The 22,142-nt window shown below is 28.1% G+C and overlaps 1 protein-coding gene across 3 annotated transcripts in view; it reads left to right on the top strand.

The window, feature by feature from the left end:
• The window catches only part of Tfap-2 (transcription factor AP-2), a 34,776-nt gene that overhangs the window by 5,303 nt on the left and 7,331 nt on the right, over positions 1 to 22,142 (top strand). The window contains exons 1-5 of one of the 3 annotated variants that reach the window (XM_074244717.1): positions 4,054 to 4,098; positions 6,369 to 6,746; positions 14,253 to 14,438; positions 14,893 to 14,944; positions 20,438 to 20,636. In XM_074244717.1, the coding sequence (XP_074100818.1) occupies positions 4,075 to 4,098; positions 6,369 to 6,746; positions 14,253 to 14,438; positions 14,893 to 14,944; positions 20,438 to 20,636 (839 nt within the window). In that variant the 5' untranslated portion in view covers positions 4,054 to 4,074. Of the gene's footprint in view, positions 1 to 4,053; positions 4,099 to 6,368; positions 6,747 to 14,252; positions 14,439 to 14,892; positions 14,945 to 20,437; positions 20,637 to 22,142 lie in introns of those variants that run through there. The other 2 variants (XM_074244716.1, XM_074244715.1) reach the window with 2 other exon arrangements.

Here is a 22,142-nt window from a genome sequence, read left to right as displayed (position 1 = left end):
TTAAAAACAAATTTATCAGCATCACTTTGGTGCTTTATGAATATTTATATTATGCAAATTGAGTAATTAAGAACATTAATTTAATTTATACGATAATTAATTTAAATTATTATTATTGCGGATTTATTATTTAACACTAAAGACAAAAAAAAAAATCTATTTATTTTATTTAAAATTTTAGAATTTTTTTTTATTTTCTAATAAAATTTTTAATTAATAATTATATTTTTTTAAAACTCTTAATTTATAATAACAGTAAATTCTGTAGAAAAAGTTATTATAAAATTGAATATTCGCGTAATATAAAATATAAAACAAAATAAAAAATCATAGAAAAAGTATCAAGTGATTTGAAAGCCGAGTAGCGCTGTTTACCTTTATGGCAGATAGCGTACGTGTAATAATGTTTATACGGGAATTTAACGTCAGTGATTCGACGGTCTAATTATCAGACGTTCCCACGATTTTAGTTTACAAGCTCGCGGGTCGCGGGTCATCTTCACCTGAAGAGAAAAGATAGCTGCTAATAACTAGCAATATTCTAATAAATTTAATAAAATTAATCTTCATGATAATATCATAATAGTAAAACAATTACAACGATATAAACCGATGTAAGATAGCGTAATAACAGTAAACAGTGGCAATTAAATGTCGCGATACACTTCGCGAGTTAAGTACTTTCTATAAGTCAACTACTTTGCTTATTACTCCAGAGTATATTACTTACATGCTATTTAGTTACAATGTAGGCTTGAGTGAAGGCTTAAAGAGCACTTGTAATTATAATTGATAGCGATCACTCATTACAATTAACATGATAAATTTATACACGAACAAAATTTAATTATTTACAATTCAAAATTTGCCTATTGTTAAAATAATTAGTTTCATAATTTTTTAATTAGAATTATCAATAATTTAATGAAAAGTTTTGTAATAAAGTATCTTAATATTTATCATTTTAATTGTAGTAGTTATTATGGAGGATACTAACGATTACTATCGAGTATCATGATTTTTTATATGAAATTAAAATTTTTTAATATTTATTAAGCTTTATAGACTATTAAAAAATTATTTTTCAACAATAAATATTTAGTAATTTATAATAATTAATAATAGTATTAATTCTTATTAAGTTTAATTAAAAAAACCCTACAATAACTATCTGATAATTTTTACTATTAAATTTCTCCCTGAATTTTTGTTAAGAAAAAAAAATTAGTTCACATCACATCAGATGTCAACAAATTAAATGGACCTGATTTCCGTCATCGTAATTTGGGCATGCGTCGTTAACTTTTTGCGGGTTCCTCTACAAGACCAAAAACTTGACCATTTTTTTTTTTTTTTTTTTTTTTTTTTTTTTTTAAAATAAAAGTATAACATTATTATTTATCTTCTGGAGAATAAGAACGAGAGTTACTTCGTCCCTCGTTTAAAACCGCAGTTTTATTAGCCCAAGCTCGGCCCGAGATCACCGCGAAGTTAAGGTCCACCGGGTAAATATCGAGTGCAATCGTGGAAGTCTTAACAAAAAGATAACGAGCCGCATACATGCATTCAATTCACGTATAAAGTATGTATGTGCAGATGGATTTGGTATTGTGCAGCTGTATGTATTTATATATCTTTTTACACATATGTAATGTAAGGAGAGGGAAGTCGCTAAACGACATTCCACTGGAAACATCCGCACCGAACGGTAACCACTGTACGCCCTTATCCTACTTAACTTTACTTAAAGAGGACCATCTTCGATTATTATGACGAGATTTAAACGCCAATTGCTCATCATGCTTTTATGCACACGTCGCTCTACATTTGCTTAAGACCAGTCGAGCCCAATTTCCGCTCACTAATTATTAATTAATTAATTTATGGATTTATTTATTATTAACGTTTGCTTTTTCGGTGTGATGGCTCTCGTTTTATCTCAAGAGATTAAATTTCAAAATGGAAAAAATAAATTATTGTAATTTGTTCTACTCTTAGGTGAGTCCGTAACTATGAATGAAATTATTCGGTAAGAGTGTGAGTCTCTGGGAATAATTTTAGACATTAGCTATTAATTTTGAGGCGAGTATTAAGTGCTAAGACGGGCTTGAGAATATGAAGAGGCCTACACTTGAATTTAACTTTAAACTAACGGTACGTCGATCATTGATGATGTGCCTTGGCTTTTTTGTTTATGATTAAGACACGCTCATTTTTAATATTTTCAAGTATAAATTACTTTTTTTTCAGTCACTTTAAATAATTTTTTTTTTTTTTTTTTTTTCTGGTGACTCATTTTTCATAATTATTTTTTTTAATTTTAATTTTGAAATAAAAAAAACAATCTTTAACAAAAAAACGTTATTGAACATTATTTTTCTTCGAATCATTATCAGTTATCAGAATTACAAAACAGCTAATTATAAAAAAATATTTTTTAGGCAATGACGTCTTATCACCGTTTCCCAATTAATAACTTAAAATTCCTCAGACAGTTATAATTACTCTAATGACAAATTTGTCACAATTACTCGTCTAATAATTACTAAAGCTATTGTATAGTTGTTACAATATATCTTTATGAAGATCAAAAACACGTAAGCGGTAATGAAAAATATTATTTTAAATTACAATTAAAATAATAAAATTTTATTTTTACAAAATTGATGTAAAAACAATTATTAAGTATCCAAAATAAATTTTTTTCTCAACCAAAAAAAAATTTATTCTGCCTAAAAAAAAAAAAAAAATGAAAAAATTCTTGAATACAATAAAATTGAATTAAACTAAAAAATTTTCTAATTCAAGAATTTTTTTACGCAAATCAGGGCAAGAAAGCTCCCAAAAAAAATAATAATTTTCCTCCGAAATTTTTTCACTTATCTAATAATAATAATTAATAAAAAATAAAAAGCAACCCCGCTTATGATTCCGGGATAAAATAAATAATTTCTCACTATCAACAAGCAACAAGTAAAAGTAAGAGTAAGAGAAACACAAACTGTAGAGGCATAATCGCGAATAAATCCGTGACTGGCCATTTCTACCGACTGCACACATGTTGCTTTGCAAATGTGTGTATCAGAGGTACATAGAGTGTTGGTGTTAGTATATATTATATATTACATATCGTAATCAGTAAAACAAAGTACTTAGTCGCGATTCGTCGGAGGGGCGTCCCCGTGAGCCCCATCCGACTTCCTCGCGACGATTGACTGCGCGCGCGAGACCTAACACCGTAATAAGTGGTCCACGGAGGGGAACTCCTCCTATCCCCGACCCCCGGTCCCGGTTTCTTCGGATCTAGTGCTTACTGATCCAGCACTCCACGTGGTGTCGCAGTCATTGCGCGATCGCGGTAATATTATATTATCTTGTATCTTGTATCTTGTAGCCTCTATTGGTCATAACTCCATCTGTGGCTCTAATTATTCATTTTTATTTTTATTTCAATTAATTCCAGTGCAATAAAATTTAATTTTGATCTAAAAAGTAAAATGTACTTTTTGAAATTGATAAATATTAGCCGCGGGTTCGGCTAATCATAAATATTATTGTTAACCTTAGGCAACAATTATAAATAAATATAATAGATACTTGTAATCCCTACGGCGCTGGAATAAGACTATAAAGTAATGATGAGTGGTGATAATGATAACAGTGGTAATAACGCTTGCATCAAGCTCAAAAAGTCTCACAAGGCTCGCGGAATCTCGTGTGACCGTACTTAGCTTACAAGTCTTGCTTGTTCATTTTTTTAAGTGCCGATGAGTAGGACTAGAGTGACCATGTGGAAGAAACTTGCTAGGAAGCTTATACTTTTTTCTGTGGTTAAATAATTTTTTTTTATTAATTATTAATTCATATTTTTGGTGGTAAATCAACACGAATTTAATTTAAAAGTGGGAGTTCTGTGGGCTGTGATTTGTTTACAATTGCTACTAGTAAGAGTCTCCAAAGTTTGGATTTATTATAAAATAAAACGTCAAGCTGGAGATCCTCGAAATGTTTCCGCCGCGCACAGAGGCGCCGACAGCTGACAAACTCGCGCTTTGTTACGCGCCTCATGTTGACATGACCACTGTCATGGAAGTTGAGGTAAATTTTTAGTTTTAAGGAGAGCTACTCAGATTTTTAATTTCGAGAGTTCTTAATTTAGTTTGAAAAGTTGCTTGTTTAGATTTATTTTTAAAAAAGTGGAGTGGAATTAAATTTTAGGGATTAATGTAAATTGTGTGATTTTATTTTATTAAATTTTTCCATAAAAATATGGATTTAAATTTTGGATAAATTTATTTGTTTAGAATTTTTATTATTTTTTTGGAGTAAAATTTCTTTAAGGATTTTTTTCTTTCATCAAGTTAATTTTTAATTATTTATAAATGCGTGAAGTATTTTTTTTGATTTTTATAACAGTAAAATTTGTTAAAAACTTCCATTAATATTAAATAAATTTTTCGCTTATCCATATACTTATTTAATATTTTTTTTTAATTAATAATTTACCGTAAAATAACAAAAATTTTCATACTTCCCTAGAAACAAAATTTTTATAAAACTATTTTTGTAAAAAAAATTTTTTTTTTAATTTCTAGCAAAAAATTACTTGAAAAAAATAATTTTTTAATAAAAATAATATCATAATTATTTTTACAATAAATTAATAACATAAAAAAAAATTATTGCGGTTAAAAATAATAATGAGGCTATGTGATAATAAATATTATTAAAGTGTCTAATTCTAAAAACTATAAGAGTTTAATATAAAAAAAAAAAAAAAAAAAAAAAATAACACACCTCAGGCTCATCGCATTGAAAATTATTTAACACCAATAAATTTTGATAAGACTTTTATTATCCACTTAATAAAATTTATTATTTATAAAAATGAATAATGATATTTGAAAACTATGACGTTATTTTGATGAGTTATAAAGCGATTTTCTAATTTCTCGATTACTATTCGTCGATCCGGTACTGATACAATAATAATGGTAATAAGTAACAAATAATATCAATAATAAAGATGACAACGATAACGATTAATATAGGTGTAGGTATAGAGGTATAGCTCGATTAATATAGGTACGTGTCGTCTTGAACAATGTTGAGAAATAATACTTTTAGAGCGTTATCTATTTTTTACAATTTTAAAAAGCCATTAGCAGACTAACTATTAAATCAAGGCTATTCATTGCCGAGCCAAGTGCGCGCGTTAACGGACATTTTATTGTTTTAGTTTATCCTATGGCCTTTAAATTATTAAATTATACTTCGGTCTTTATTTAGAAATTACTAAAATTCAACTTGTATTTTATTTTAGTGGAGTTTTTTTAATTTTTATCGTTGTGACGATGAACTTGTGGATTTTAAATGTAAGTAATGTTATTTTGAATCCGTGAAATTATTTTATTTTTTAATTTAGTTTGGAAATAAATTTTATTGTTCGATAAAACTTATCAATTCTTAACAATTAAAATTATATTTATTATTTATGGATAAATTATTGACACTTAATCGCTAAGATTTAGAGAATATGTTTTTATACTTCATTTAGAAGTCGAAATTTAACGAAAAAAAATTTTTTTTTCTACTTTTTGCTTTAATTTATGCTTTTAGATCATAATTATCCGAAAAAAAAATTTTTTTTAGATAAAATTAGGTTTTTTTAAGTTGTTAAATATGTTCACAGATTTATTTTCAAAAAAATACTTGTGCTGGTTATTCAGAAAAATTAGTTTCGGTAAAAACCAACAGACGGCGCATAGTAGTGAAGAATTCTCCCTTGCAGATAGTTAATTTTAAAATCTTATAGCATTTATCGTACCTGATTATTTAATTTTTTTACACTTACAATAATTTAATATTAAAAATTCATAAAATGATTTCCATAAAATTAAACAATTATTTTCTTTAATTAAAGAGACAAAATTTCTACAAATTTAACTGTGTTGTCAATTTTTTACACTGATAAAATTTTATTAAACATCAAAAGAATAACTTCTTAGTGTTATTTTTAATTATTACTCAATTCAGCCCGAACTACCAAAAAAAAAGTATATAACTGTAAAAAAAGACAATGAAAATTCCATGTCCCTTTAATCACTGATTTAAAAGTGGGCAAAAACAGATCGTGTATGAAGGAAGAGTATTAAGTAAGTTTGTCCAAGTGGTTAGCAACGATCGATATCTCGCGAAGATTCTTCGGATGCCAGTAGAGTAGAGGATGAATAAGCGGCTCTTGACGTCCGAGTCCAGTTCGACATCTCTAGAGGAAAATGAGCTTGCTTATAGAATTAATTTCAATAAATTACACCGGATTTATTTATTATTTTTATATGAAAAAAAAAAAATTAATATTATTACAGGACCGATTGACGAGTCACGGAGGAATATCGTCGCTAGGGGGAGGAAACTCTTCGCCGTATTCGGGTGGTCACCACCATGGTCATCGGGGCAATGGGAACAACGGTGGGGGGATGCCGCACCACGGCGGAGCCTCCTTGGCGACGGCTTCAGACTTCCAGCCGCCGTACTTCCCGCCGCCCTTTCCGACCCACCACCACGCACCCGCGAGTCCTCAACACGGGCTTGGACAGCCACAACATCTTGATTACCTGGTCGGCGATCCTTACACACAGACTCTCAACACCCTCCATCAGCACCACTACAACCATCTCTCCGCGGCGGTCACCGCTGGCCAGAGAACTCAGGATCTCAGGCGAGATGCCGAAAGCATTCATGTCGTAAGTCTTCATTTTTAGTAACGTTACTTTTTTTTTCTATTCAATTATTTGCGAATTATTTGTTATTTATCTTCAGATGAAACTTTAAAAAAAATTAATTAACTCTTTTTGGGCTACCGTAATTTTTTAATATTCATAATTTTATCGGTCCGTTATAATTTGTAATTAGTTTTATTCATGGAAACGTTTATTAAAATTTTTTATGGATCATTCAATTATGTTTTTATTTTTTTTTTTTTTTTTCCTGGAAATTTAGTTTCAATTATATTCATTATTTTTTATTGAATTATTATGTGCGAATGTTGAGGAATTTTTTATTTTTATTCTATTAATCTTACTGATGGGTCAAAATTTAATTGAAAGTTATTTAAAAAAATTTATTAGGATTTAAAATAAAATTTATTTAGGAATAATTTTTTTGGTTAAAAATTTTAGTCAAATTTTTTAGTTTTCAATTTTACATATGTAAAATAAATTATTAAAATTTCTTCAAACATAAATTTAGAAATTTTTTAATTTGAGCTTTTAGAGGTAGATTATTAAAAAAAAATTTTTTATCAATGATTGACATTAAATGTCACAGAAAAAATTATTTTTAATTATCTTAGTACTGATAAAAAAATTCAATTTGTCTGACTTAATTAAAAAATAATTAATATAAATTTTAATATAATTCAATATTAAACAAAAATATTTTTAAAAAAAGCTTCGGCATTATTCCAATAAAAATCTACCGATAAAAATTCGGATGCGGAATTTTAAGAGATCTCAAAGTTGATCTGACCTCATCAATCTGATCGATCGATTAATACGATATATATACCGACTAAAAAACATAAACATAAATAAATAACAAAGTAATATTGTAGAATTTGAAAGCCCCGTTAACTTCGGCGGAATAACATGATCAGGAAGAGGATTGATCGAAATAAACTGATAGCCTCATAAATTGGCAACTAAATCATCGAGTATTCTAAAATTATAAATTATCATTTAAAAATAAATTCCGAGTTTTAAGTCCCAGTGATATTTTTTCGGATGATTAATTGCTGCATTGAGTACAACTGTAAGTATTCCCAGTACAACAACAGCAGACCGGAGAATATACATAATATAAGTTAATATTAAAAGTAGACGCGTGTCATTTCTCATGCAAAATTTATCATACACGTACATCATCCCGACGGTGATGTGAGTGTTCAGTGCTCGCTGGACCCAAGTATAAGTAAGACCTCGAGTAACTTTCACATCGGCGATTGTCGGCACCGAAAATAATAACACACATGGGACACGGTGCCCACTCACATCTTACGTCTTATATATTTTATTCCTCACATATGATATGATGCTCCTTTGCGCTACAGTCTCCACCAAGTCTCATACACTCACCTTACTTATATTTCTTTCTTATGTTCACTGTACAGCGAAAACCAAATTTCACTCTAATTGACGCTCCAAGATTCCCCAATACCTTAATGCCCACATACCACACACGCTTTTCAAAGACCATTGCGTGCTTCATATTATATTTTAAATTTTCGTCTCAATTTACAGTCCCACGGATCGATATATTTATTTTAAAAATCATACAAAAATAAATTATTTTTTAATTTACGGACCGTGATCTTTATTTTCAAAATTCTAGCTCGAGGATTGAAGGTACGCTAAAATCAACCAGAATTTTTTATAAAAAACTCAATTGCCTACAAAAAAGGTTTCATATCATTTTTTTTTATCTTCAATATTTTAGCCACAATAGTACTTTAAACTTTTGGAAATTACTGATAAATTCTATGACGACTTTTGAACTTTAAATTCAAAATTTGGAAAAAAGAAGCAAGATAGAGCAAAATTAATGATATATTTTTTTCAGGAAATTAAATTTTCTATAAAAAAAATCTGATGTGATTTTTTCGTATTTTCAATATTTACCCCATAATTTTGAAGAATTTGTTTCTTAAAAATTTATCAATTAGAGACAACATATTTTATTTATAAATTCCCAGCAAATATCTAAATTACTGTCATCATAATATAATAACAAGTCACGTTAGATTGAATATTTAGAATGTCTATCAAAATAGTCTGAATAAAATGCGAAGCTACTGAACAGCTGCTGAAATAGTTGTCCACAGTTTTGGTAAAATAACACCCAAATTATGCCTGACATTATATTGTATATACACACGAATGAGTAGGGGAGAGTTATGTTACAAATTTATAAAAATTCTCTTATTATTTATTATTACTAATTTCGATTCGAATTTTGCATAAAATATTGGAAAATTTGAAAAAAAAAAAAAAAAAAAACAAAATCCTTCGAATCGTAAAATGAAAATGTCACTTGAATAAATAAATAAAACAAAAAAAAAAAGTACCCCGACATACTATGCCGAAGTAATTCGCTTATTAAGTTCTGGGCTTTGACATTCCTTGGAAGTGGATGCCACGGACGTTTGCTTTGAGGGAAAATATGCCAAGAATCGTAAAACGCTGGGAAGTTACGCACAAAGAGGGGGAGGGTTAACCCTGAATTTAAACAAATTAACAATTACTTCAAATGAGTCGCTTTAATTCCGACAATAGCAAGAATTTTCTTGGATTATCCATGAAAAAATTTTTTATTGTCATAATTTGCACATATGTGATCATATAAATGCATATATATAATTTTTCAACCAAAAAAAAAATTATAAAAAAAATAAAAAATAAAAAATTTATAATAAATTATTTTTTTATTCTTCATACATAATTTTGGTGTAAAATTTGTTTGAAATTTTATACGCTACAATTTTTAACCAACAAAAATTTTTTGTAATTTATAACTTTTGAATTATTTAAAAAAAAAAACTAAAAAAATTCAAAAATTTCGGAGTTTTTTTTATTTTTCACGGGTAAAAAAATAAAAAAAAAAAATTAGCCGATGAGCGAACGATAAACTGATTACTTTTTGTGTGCCAAATGATAAGATATCCGCCCGTATCACATCGCGGATCCTTTTCAGAAGGTACAATAGAAAGGAAGAGTAAACCAGCGAAACCACAATGCCAATAATCAGCCGAGTGGTTCTATTCGATGAACCCCTTAAATATTAAATATCTTCACCCCGAAAGTATACGAGACGATCACCGTTATCTTCAGCTCCTTTATGTCCTGGATTCTATAATAGAAGAAAATTTTTATTTTCCCCTTCCCCCGGCATCAGACTCTCGACACAGCACACATGAGCTACGAGCGAGATTTTTTACCCATCAAATCTTCCGGGTGAACTTGCAAGCGTCTTTACACATTACACACGTGTAGTACAATATTATACAATATTGTCGGGTGTATGGATGCTCACAACTCCGGAAAATCCGAGGATTTGTATGTAAGCGTAAAGGCTTGAAGCCGAACGCAGCCGCCCTTTCATACACTCCGAGATAACCTTTTACTGCCTTCGACCTTTCAGATACATTGTACATTCAACATTATACATTGTGCATTATATCAAAGACTTTTTAATATCTTCCCATTTATTTTTATTCATTGCTATTATTAACTTCGGAGTTTAGATGCTAAATTCAGGTTTTTTATTTTCGTTGTTTGAAAAATTGTTTGCTTTATGCTAATTTTTTATTATTAATATTATAAAAATCTAACTTTTAAAATATTTTACAATAAAATTAAAACAACCAAGAAAAATTAATCCTTGACGAAAATATTCAAATAAATACCCCCTCATTTCCTGTCAATAAATTAATAACAGTAATCGATTTAATAACAGTGGGATATCTATTATTAAAGCCCATTAAAAATAATTTAATACCAAACAATTAATTAAGCCCAATGTAGCAATAAAAAAAAAAAAAAAAAAAAAAAAAAATAAACGGATTGTTTATCATAATTTTTTGCGGCAAATACTTTCTATGTGGAACAAAAACAATCCAGCATGATAATTATTAAAAACAGTGATAGCGATCTCTTTGTCGAGATAAATAGATTGGGAATTAATTGTAACCGTTATCTCAATATTGAATCAAACATGACGAGTAGCCAGCATCTACTGACAATATATATTTTTATTATTAATTAACCGGTATGTGCTTGAGTAAAAAATAATAACTTACAACAAATAAAATAACTGCAGCTAGCAGAAAGCTGAAAACTTCTGAGCTGTATCTACACAGCGCATTTCTCTGTAGGAAAATATATCTACTATGGCTGTATAATCTTTAACGAGAGAAAGGCGATCACATTTCATCTCATTAGCTGCACTGGGCCCAACGGAGTAGAGGTTACATCAATTTATAAGCTAACCCGTGATTCAAGTCGAATAGTCTTAGTACTCAGTCCTCGGCTACTTACGCCGCCCGCCAGTTAATTAACACCGTGTTTTTTTAGTCTTTTTTCGCGTGAAAGTTTATTCTCAGAACACTCTCGTTGTACTTTAACAGATAAAACACCTCCATCGATAAAACAACTATTTTTGTTTGCATTATGTTTTTTTAAATGCCTCACTTACGCGTTTGCTTGAAATTGTTTAAGCTTTTTTTTTTTGTGAAATAATGAACAGAAATTTTTTAATTGATAAAAAAAATTTTTTTAATAGATTTTTAAATAATCTATATTATTAAAAGAATAAGAAAAATTTTGTATCCAGGATAGTTATAGACCTTGTATCTGGTGAATTATTGATATTTTTAAAGATATAAGCTCATCCCGATGTTACACTAATCAAGAGCTTTCATTTGAGTACTCACATCAATTTTTCATATATTTATATATATTACATATATGTATATATGAAAAAAATATGAAAATACATGTGGGTACTCAAATGAAAGCTCTTGATGAGTATAATATCGGGATGAGCTTATATCTTTAAAAACGTCAATATTTAAGAAAGTACAGTGCATTTTAACAAAGTTTTTTAATTTTTTAAAAATTACAAAAATTTTTGATCTGAAAAAATTTATTATACAAAATAATTTATGGCCAAGACTGTTAAATAATTTTTGCTATAAATTAAAATTTTATTTCTTGTTAATATAGAATTATATAAAATTTTTTCATGTAAATTTAACAATTTTTTCTACGAAAAAAAAAATCAATAAAGTTTAAAAATCATAAATCTCCTAAGCAAAAAGTAAAAATTTTATCTCGAATAATTAAAGCCCGAAACAAAAAATTAAGAGTTGAGAATAATCGTGATCAGTTGTATAAATAAAATGTATAAGCAAGTGCATGAACCCTCGGGTTATAACGTAAGCAAGCTCACATGAGCATAATACAGAGATTAAATTAACTGGAAAAGGAGGTAATCGCACGCGTGTGTATATAACCGCTGATCCTCGTGGGTGATAATCACAAAGAGGTTTACATACTCATACCCATACCATGCTATACCTATAAGACCAATTGTCTCGGTTTATGTTTAGCCGGCAGCTACACCGCCAGTAATGTACTTTAACTGTAATGCAATGAAACATTTAAATGGTTTACTTAAATCTTTAAATTTACTCCTTTTTGTTTTATTTACCTCTATTTTATTTCCGATCCGATAATAATCGCTCAATTTATTTAGAGGTAAATATTACTACAATTTAGGAAATAGAAGTACTGTAATTATATTTATGTTACATAATTTATAATTTATTTAAATTAATGATCGGTAAGCAGGAGCGTTATCCAGAAAATATGACATGGATCCTTCGGTAATATGTGAGGTATATTATTAACATAATTTATGAAAAATAATTTTAATAATAATAATAATAATAATAATAATAATATAATTATGGTGAAAAATAATTTTATCGTGTTCGTGGATTCAAATATTTTTTATAAAAGAGCGTGAGTAAGTGTGTGTGCTACTTTATGTGTGTTGAGCTGCCGAAACGATAAAAAATTACCGCGTACGTGGGCCAGTTTCCGTAAAAAGAATGTAATAATAATAATATATTTTTTTAAATAATTTTGGATATTCAAATCTTTGTTTTTTAAAATTGAGGCTGAAGGATTAGAGCTATGAAAAAATTGACAAGGATATTTTGTAGGAAATTTAATTCTCTAAATAAAAGCTCTGAAATGATTTTTTCATATTTTTAATTCTTAGCTCACAATAATTAATTTAAAGTTAAAGATTTAAAACTTGAAGAAATAGACTATGAAAAATAATAATAATAATAATAAAATAAATTAAAGGTGATGCGAGATATATATGTATATGCTTTGCGCAATTGAGTACTAGCAATAAAATGTGCTTCTAATGGAACTGAAAAGTCGGAGATATCTTGGCTGGTTCTTGTTCGGTTAATTAAATAAAATGGAAGCAAAGCTCAATTTTTTAGACATTAAATTAGTAAATAATGCCGGTTTTTTCTGAGTAAGATCTGATCTTCGGTTGCCTCCAGGTATATATGCTACGTGAGAAGTTAATATGAACCCGGAATGGAATGGAATATACATCGCAAATAGTGACAAGAGACATGAGATATGAGAAAGAGGAAAAGGAAAAAGAGGACCGGTTTTTGTTTTGGATTTTTGACACTGTCACCCGATTTGATGCTTCTGATATTTGCCGATCTTTATGAACGCTGTAATTTGAATGAATAAATAGCTTTTATGTACGTGGTTTGATTGCTTTGCGATTATTTTTAAAATTTTTATGTGATATGAATTAAATAGTACTTTTGAATTTTTATTCTGGGTAACTGAAAGTTTTACGGTACAAAAAAATTTTTTTAGATAAAATTTTATACTATTTTTGTTTTAAATTAATTGACTTTTTTTTTTATTTAAAAATTTTTTTAAATATAAAATTAGACTTTTCTAAAAGACTATTTTTAATTTTATTAATTTTTTTAATTAAAAATTGAAATGATTTTGAATAATAATTTATTCTATGTATTTTAGTGGTAATAATGAATGAATCAGTGAAAGACAAACTTTGAAATTGAAGTAAAAAAAAAAAAAATAATGAGTTAAACGAAAATAAAAATGATCAATTCACTGTTATCTTAATAGAATCAGGGTTACAAGTAACATCGGTTAGTTTTTAAGACTCATCGGCATGACGTTTCAAAACTCTATCAGGTTGATATGTCGATCAATCCAACATTAACATTAACCACTGCCACCTTCATCCAAGAAACTCAATTAAAATCCCAAATAAATATTTGATTATATTATTATTAATAATAAAATAATATAAATCAAATTTTTTCCTTTTTTTATTTTTATTAATTATTCTGCCTAAAAAATCATATGAAAAAATTGATTCTTTAGCTTTAATTATTATTATATATTAAAAAAAATTTTAATTAATAAACGAAAAACTATTTTATTTAGTTAAATTTTGAATTTTCACATTTTAATTCAAAATTCCCGGTTAAATATTGAAAATACGAAAAAATCTGACTTTTTTTTTCTAGAAAATTTAATTTCCTTCACGATCTTAAAATTTTATTTTTTTAAAAATATAAATCTTGTAATAATAAAAAAAAATTATTTTAAAAATTACAGACAAATATGCACGCGTCGTTTCCGTACGACGGAAGCAGAGGAAGTGCTGGTGCAGGTGTCACAGGTGGTAGAGGCGTCGAATATGGAGTAAGACGTCCCGACGCTCTTTTGCCACCCCACGGGCTCGACCAGACGGACCTCGTCCTCAACTCGAGTCTCGTTGACGACCCCCAGGTGAGCGACGATGTACGTAATCGCAACGCACATTTTTAATTACTTATATTATTAATATTATTTATATTTATTTATAATACCGACGGTCATCCTTAAAAAAAAAAAATGCGATAAGATTCGCTCCAGAAATATATCTATAGAAGGTATTGAAGGATATTGATTGCATAACAACGTCGGAAGAATTTAATTTTGGTATCTACTTGGACAACGGACCCTCCCTACTGTAATTTCAAAGTATTCCAACCGGCCACAATATATAAATATATGTTCAATATATTTAAGCGACCGTTTGTTGTTTGTTCGATGTTATGACAGAGCTTGTGCAATCGTGAATTGCAATTAGAAATTAATTACATGCCCCAGAATAAAAATCATTGTCATTATTTATTATTATAATTATAATTGAGGTTGTCATTGATAAAGAGTCAATTGTTTCGTTTTAAAATGATTTTTTTTTGTATTGCAGAACACTAATGTCGATGACGGAGGATTTATGAACGATTTACCTCTTCTTAAAAGTAAGTTATTTTCATTTAATTTTTTTTTTTATTATTACATTAATTACACAAAAAATAAAGTGTGAAATTTTTATAAAAAAATTAATTTAATATTTTTATAATTTTTTTTTTGTAGTTTAAAAATTAAAAAAATATTTTTTTTTTATAAAAATTATTTAAACATTAATTTTCAGACAAAAATACTACTTTTTTTTAAATATAATTCTTATAAGAATAAAATAGATTTTAATTAATAGGATAAAATTTAAATATTAAAACAATTAATTAGCAGAAAACTGTAATAAAAGTAGACATTTATGACGAAAATACCATATGGTTGATTCTAACAAACATAAAATATAAAACAGAGTAGAATGATTTCCATATTGGGTGCGAAACACGCCTAAGTCACCTAGATTTTTATCTACACACATAAACATAAAAATATTTTAACATTAAGTGTAAATGTGTATCGATAGACTTTCATTGATATTGCGTATATATCGACGGCAAAACCCATCTCGTTCTGAGTCTTAGTTAAAATTCGATCAGCTCTGACTGGAGTCCACTATCGGTGGATGTGTGTGAAGATACAAACTGCTATCAGCTAAGTAAAGAGCCAATTCGATCGAGCAAAACAGCCATCGGTTGAAACACAGAACATATTGGCTGTAGTTGATGCTGATTGTGAGTCGATTGAAACCAGTTGCTGCTCGGTTATGTACACTCTGCTCTGTATTCCAGCCGCGTACAAATTATACTTTTACGTGTTCATGTGTTTATATTTATTAGACACATATATATATATATATATATATATATATATATATATTTATCTTTATATTAATAATGAGATTTAGAAATTTTGATCCCTGAAGTGACAAAAGTGCACACTCAATAAATGACGAATTAACGAGTGAGCTGCTGACTTTTTGGGCCCGAGGCGCCCTAATCCTCTAATGTGCCAATAAAACTAAAAATGAAAGGGTGTAAGAGTCACTCCCAGCAGCTGACCGACCAATCCGACATTCGAACAGAGTCCTACGACATAAGTGAACCGTTACAATTGGGTTTGCTTCCGGCGGAGTTGATTACCTAGGAAATTGTGCGTGTGCACGCGCCCAAAAGCTCTTTGCTCCTGACTACCTCGGAAATGGAGAGCTTATACGTTCTTTCATTTTCCCTACAAATTAAGTTACTCGATGGTGATTCCCTTTTTACTTCTAGTCTACCTTCGCAGCCTCCATTTTTGAAATTTGATAAAACGGTGGAAAAAAAATTCATTTTTCACAAAAAAAATTTATTTATTAAATTAATTTAGATACTTGAAGAAAATTATCGATCAATAAAAATTAATATTTTTGTTTCAAAAAAATAATAAATTTGTGAATTTGCAATTTCTGAAACACTTATTTAACATCCTAATCTTTTTTTTTTTTTTTGGTCTTCAAATTTTGAAGCTCCACGAATTACAATTTCTAAAAATGTCATTACAGAGCAGAGCCACCCATAAAATACAAATAATTCTTACCCACGAATTCGCCACTAATTAACCTCTTTATTTATCCAAGCAAAGATGTATATCAGCTTACGTAACCGCAGATAGGTAATATGTAATATATAATAATGCACATACATATAGATATAAATATATAATGGGTTAGTGATCTTTAACGATCTTTTCTTGATCAAGTGTTCTCTTTCATGTATAAAACCACATCTCAACTGAACTCTTATTATACCTAACATCATCCTGAATCCTCGATCGCTATTATCATTATCATTATCATTATGCTGATGAGTAACCATGACTCAAAGGTAAATATATATAAAGATATGGTGAATATTAATAAAAGTATAATCACAAGATCTCAATAAATCATCCTAGTTATTAACCCGATGTTTATAATTGAGATTATTTATCATATCATTTATTATTAGAACCTTTACCCGGACTCGTTTCACCACAGGCAACTATTACTTAAGTAATTATAAATAATTAAGAATAAAGTAATTGGGTGAATGGGCGTAGATAAAAGTGACGGTCCATACTCCAAATAAAAGTAATTTTGGGTCAGAGTTGGAAGTAACGAGGCATATAATAACCCTCGATGACATTTTGACAAACAGCCATCTGTATTTCATGCCCCTGTGGTGAAGGACCTCCCCAAAAACTGGTACCCATGGAGAAAATTATAATAACAATAACGAAACTCGATCCGCCCGCGGGCACGCTTTTTTTCACTATTTTTTCACACCTCGAATACCTTGTCTACTCGAGACACATTGGTAATTCTATAGCATTTGTCCCTTATTACCATTGTCGAGCACCCGACAATCACAATTGTCCCACTGCTATTGTCCAAATCTGAGTATTATACTCTGTAAAACTCATAGTTGCCAATTTTAGCATTTCCAAAAGTTGACTTTTATTTTTGTAGAATCTCTCTTTGGTTTTCGGCTTGGGATTTAGCTACGGAAAATGCTAAATTCTGAAACATGTGGATAGGTGAGAGGAAGAAGAAGGATTTTAGGGTAGAAGGGGACAAAAACCGTTGTGGGCTAATAAGCGGGTAATCTAGGGACTTGGTATGTGGTCGATGTTTATCCCCGGATTTTATTACAAATTTACTTCCCTCGGGTTTTTTGTGTAACTCGAGCCTGATAATAGTTTTGTTACACTAGTATTTTTGTATTATTGGTTGTTAGATGTAACCAATGTTTTATTTCTTAAAAAAAAAAAAAAAAAAAGGAAATTTTTTCAGGTGACGCAAAATTTTTTAAAAACTTTAAATATAACTGGAGAATTTTTTTTGTAATAATTTATTGATGTTAAAAATAATTAAGAATTTTTTGGCTTAAGAAAAAATATTAAAATAAATTATTTTGAAGAATTTGGTCTTATTAAATTAAACAAAATAATTCTAAATGAATTTTTCTGGTTAATTTAACTCAAAAAAACATTTTAAAAATTTTTTTTCTACCTTTTAAAGATGTAAAAAAATTACAGTCAGCAAATAAAATTTTTTCAAGCTGATTCATAATTAAGAAATAACTTTTTATGTCGTGAAATATTGACATTTTTAAAAATATAAGCTCATCCTGATGTTACACTCATCAAGACCTTTTATTTAAGTACCCACATCATTTTTTCATATATTTATATATATTATATATATGTATATATGAAAAATATATGAAAAATGCATGTGGGTACTCAAATGAAAGCTCTTGATGAGTGTAACATCGGAATGAGCTTATATTTTTAAAAAAGTGAATATTTAAGAAAGCACAGTGCAATTTAACAAAAGTCATTATTTAATAAATCAAAATTTTAATTTTTTATAATTCACATAGTGACTGCAAGATTGCAAGTAAAAACAATTTTACAATCAATAAATTTTTCATTGAAAAATTTAATTTTCCTCTGAATAAATCGTATGTGCACTGAAACAAAGTTATTGCACTCTTGGAATGCTTAATATCTCGAGTTATCCACTCCCTTGGGAGGGTGGGTTTTCTTATACTGATACTTATACTTATAATATAAACATAAACGGTCAAGTAAAGAGTAAAGAGTAAAGGCATATCGCGAATCTCGCTCAGTTCAGCGGATGCTAAACTTCCACAGAGCCGCGGGCCCTTGCATCTACCGACAGCCTCTATTATTATTATTATTAATATTTATTATACATTGAAGTAATTCTAAAACAATTTAATTGGACTCAGCTCTTGGATCTTTGCGAGTAAGAAATAAAAATTAAGATCAATCAGATATTATATTAAATGCCGCTGCGATCACAAACTTTTAACATAAATATTATTTATTTTATAAACACTTTCGCAATAATAAAAAATAATAATAATAAATATGTGCTGATACCCGTGAGGCTTTCAATACCTCGGGCTAGCACGCGCACGTTTTCTTCCCGCCCTTTTTTATTTATATATATATATATATATATATATATATATATATATATATATATATATATATATATATATCAATTATATTATATAAATTATATAAATCAACTATCTGGGCTACGTTTAATATATTATTATTATATGTCGAGATTAGATACATTTACTACTTCTATATATGTTGAGGATAATTTATAATTCATAAAATTAATTAAACGTGTCAAGTATTTTGAAATGAAATTCGAATAAATTCAATTAGCTGTTTATTATTAACCACGCTTAAAAAGTTAATAAAAAAAAAAAAATATTATTTATGGCTTGAGAAGTTTAAATTCGTCGTAATAATAATCGATTTCGAGACAATAAAATAAATAATTTAAATAATGGCATGTTTAAGCTGACGGGTAATTTATAATAAAATTTTTATAACTTTTGAACTTTAAAAAAAAGATATGAGTTTTAATAGTTGTATGTATGAATTTTGAATTTAAAAAACCCGGGTTTTTATTTTTCATTTAACTATCTGTCGACATATTTATTGAACGTTTAGCTTGATGCTTGATGCTCGATAACAAATGATTGCCTGAGTTTATTATGACATGACCCGTTAAACTTTCACGAGCCTGAGCTCTAGTGCATAGAAATATGTATGATAAACTCTCACACATTCTCTTTTACCTATTTTTATTAGTTTTGTGGATAATAATTTTTAATGTGGGATTTTTATTTTTATAAATTGCTAGAAAAAAATTTTTAATTTTAGATTATCGAACAAAAAAATGAAATTAACTTTTTAAAAATTAATTTTGAACTTTGAGTAAAATCAAATGCTTTTGTGTCAACTTGTAACTAAATTTTTTTTTAATAATTAACACTAAATGTTAAGCTTTGATAAAAAATTTATGATTAATGATTTAATGATTGATGAACAATTTTTAGCAATAAATAAATATCTAAAGATTTTTTTTTTTAGTTAAAATAAAATTGTGAATACAGTAATAATGAATGATTAATGATTAATCATAGATTATTGATGATTTATCATTTTTCATCAACTTTTGATTTTTTATCTAGTGACAAGAAAATTTTTAATTAAAATTATGATTAATGATATCATTAATAAATTAATAAAAAATTTTAAGCTTTAACTTAAGATCAAATGATTTTTCGTTTGTTTAAAAAAATTTTTTTTATTAATTTAATGATTTATCTAATAATATATGATTAATGATTAATCAAAAATTTTTATCTGTAAATAAAGATCAACAGATTTTTTTATTTGTTTAAAAAAAAATTGTGAATACAATAATAATAAATAATCTTTCTTTAATTTTTATTTATAATTAAAATTATTATTAATGAAATAATTTTTAAATAAAAATCAAATGATTTTCTGCCGGGATAAAAATTTTTTTTTGATTAATCTGATGATAAATGATTAATGTTTTATATTTAATGATTAATCAATAATAATTAATAATAAATTCTGAACTTTAAGAAAAGATCAAATGATTTTTTTTAATAAAAAAATTTTTTGATTAAACTAATGATTATTATTTAATGATAAATGATTAATGAAAACTGTTATAGATATAAAACAATCAGACAGAGGAGAAAAAGGAATGTTATCAGGCAATGCCCAGCCAGTGGATGTGTTTTGCTCGGTACCAGGAAGACTATCACTGCTAAGCAGCACCAGCAAATATAAGGTCACGGTCGCCGAGGTTCAAAGACGACTCTCACCACCTGAGTGCCTGAACGCGAGTCTTTTAGGCGGCGTTCTAAGAAGGTGAGGCCGTAATATAATACAATATAAGTAAATACTATTTAAATCTACAATTTACAATTGATACCAGCGAAGTAAAGAGGGAAGAAAGGAAAGAGAGTGGAGACAGCCGATTGCCCATTGCCTATTGCTGATTGCCGATAGTTGATAGTTGATAGTTTAATCTCCAATCGAATCCAATGTTTGCTCATGAAAAATAATCTGTTGATTCTCACACACCTGTGCCATCAGTGTCCACCTATCCACCTATCTCGCGAGACATACTGACCCCATGCTAATGACCCTCTCGCTCCAAAGCTCTCTTTCTCTTTCTCTTTTTCTCCTCCCTCCTCTCATTCATAAGGCCAGTCACCAATAATTATTTACAATCTTTATATTCATTCATATAATATAACAGTATCTTGTCGTATTCATTTTTTTTTATTTTTAATTTTTATTCCGCCCTGTCAAATATTTCATACGTCTTATTTATTGTGTTTTTAATTATTTTATTTTAAAAAAAATTTTTTTTTAATTTTAATTTAAAAATTAAAAAAAAAAAATAAATTTTAACATTTTACTTGATAAAAATAGAGATTTTTATTTTTTAATTATTTCTTAGACAAATTTTTTAATATTTTTAAAACTTTAGAAATTATTTTTTAACAATAAATCTTTAGTAATTAATTCTGATCGAGTTTAATTAAAAAAAAAACCCTACGATAATTTTTACTATTAAATTTCTCCCTGAATTTTTGTTAAGCTTGAACATTTACAATAATTAAATGATAATATAATTTTTACTACTGAATTCTCGCGGTTGTTATTGATTTATTGAGACATTGGTAACTTCCCAAAGTGGAGCAATTCACCCGGTCGTTAGCCAGAGATTAATTTTATGAGAGTTTAGCTCGCGGATCTTGTGACGCCGATTGTGAGAGATTTGCATGTATATGGAGCTACTAGCGACTAGCTACTAGCTACTAGTTACTAGACGTGGACTTTAGTGAAGGAGAATTAATGTCTGTTATGATTATGGCTGGTAACTGGTATTATACTATATTATGCATGCATGATGATAAATAAGGTACCGAGTTTGGACATTCGAGTACCGGTGGCCGGTCTATCGGGATGATTAAGGATTAAGTAATAGATAGCGCCTGATAAAGCAACAAAACTTCCTGGGAAAGTTATTAATCAGGGGCTGGTATTGTTTTCCGGGCGTTACAAAAACCTTACCAAGGGATATTAATTTACAGTTGGAGAAACCGTAACTTTATAAAATTGTGATGAAGAATTATTATTATATATATTTAGTTTTTTTTTTTTTTTTTTTTTCTGGAAACTGTCTTCATGTTACATAAGAGAGTAATGAAGATCATGTTTTTTGGGATGTAAAATATTTTTGCTTGAAATTTAATGAAGTTTTTAATTGGTTTTAATATTTAATTTTATTTTGCTAGATAAAATTAAAAAATTTATTTTTACTCTAAAATTTGTAAAATAAAGTGTCATTTTTTTAAATTAAAA

Source organism: Cotesia typhae, unplaced genomic scaffold, assembly GCF_013202065.1.
Source record: "Cotesia typhae breed Kobodo isofemale line unplaced genomic scaffold, CoteBio_Ctyphae contig_44, whole genome shotgun sequence".
Taxonomy (NCBI): domain Eukaryota; kingdom Metazoa; phylum Arthropoda; class Insecta; order Hymenoptera; family Braconidae; genus Cotesia; species Cotesia typhae.
Note: the sequence above shows the minus strand (reverse complement) of the source record. Positions and strands in the feature narration are given on the sequence as shown.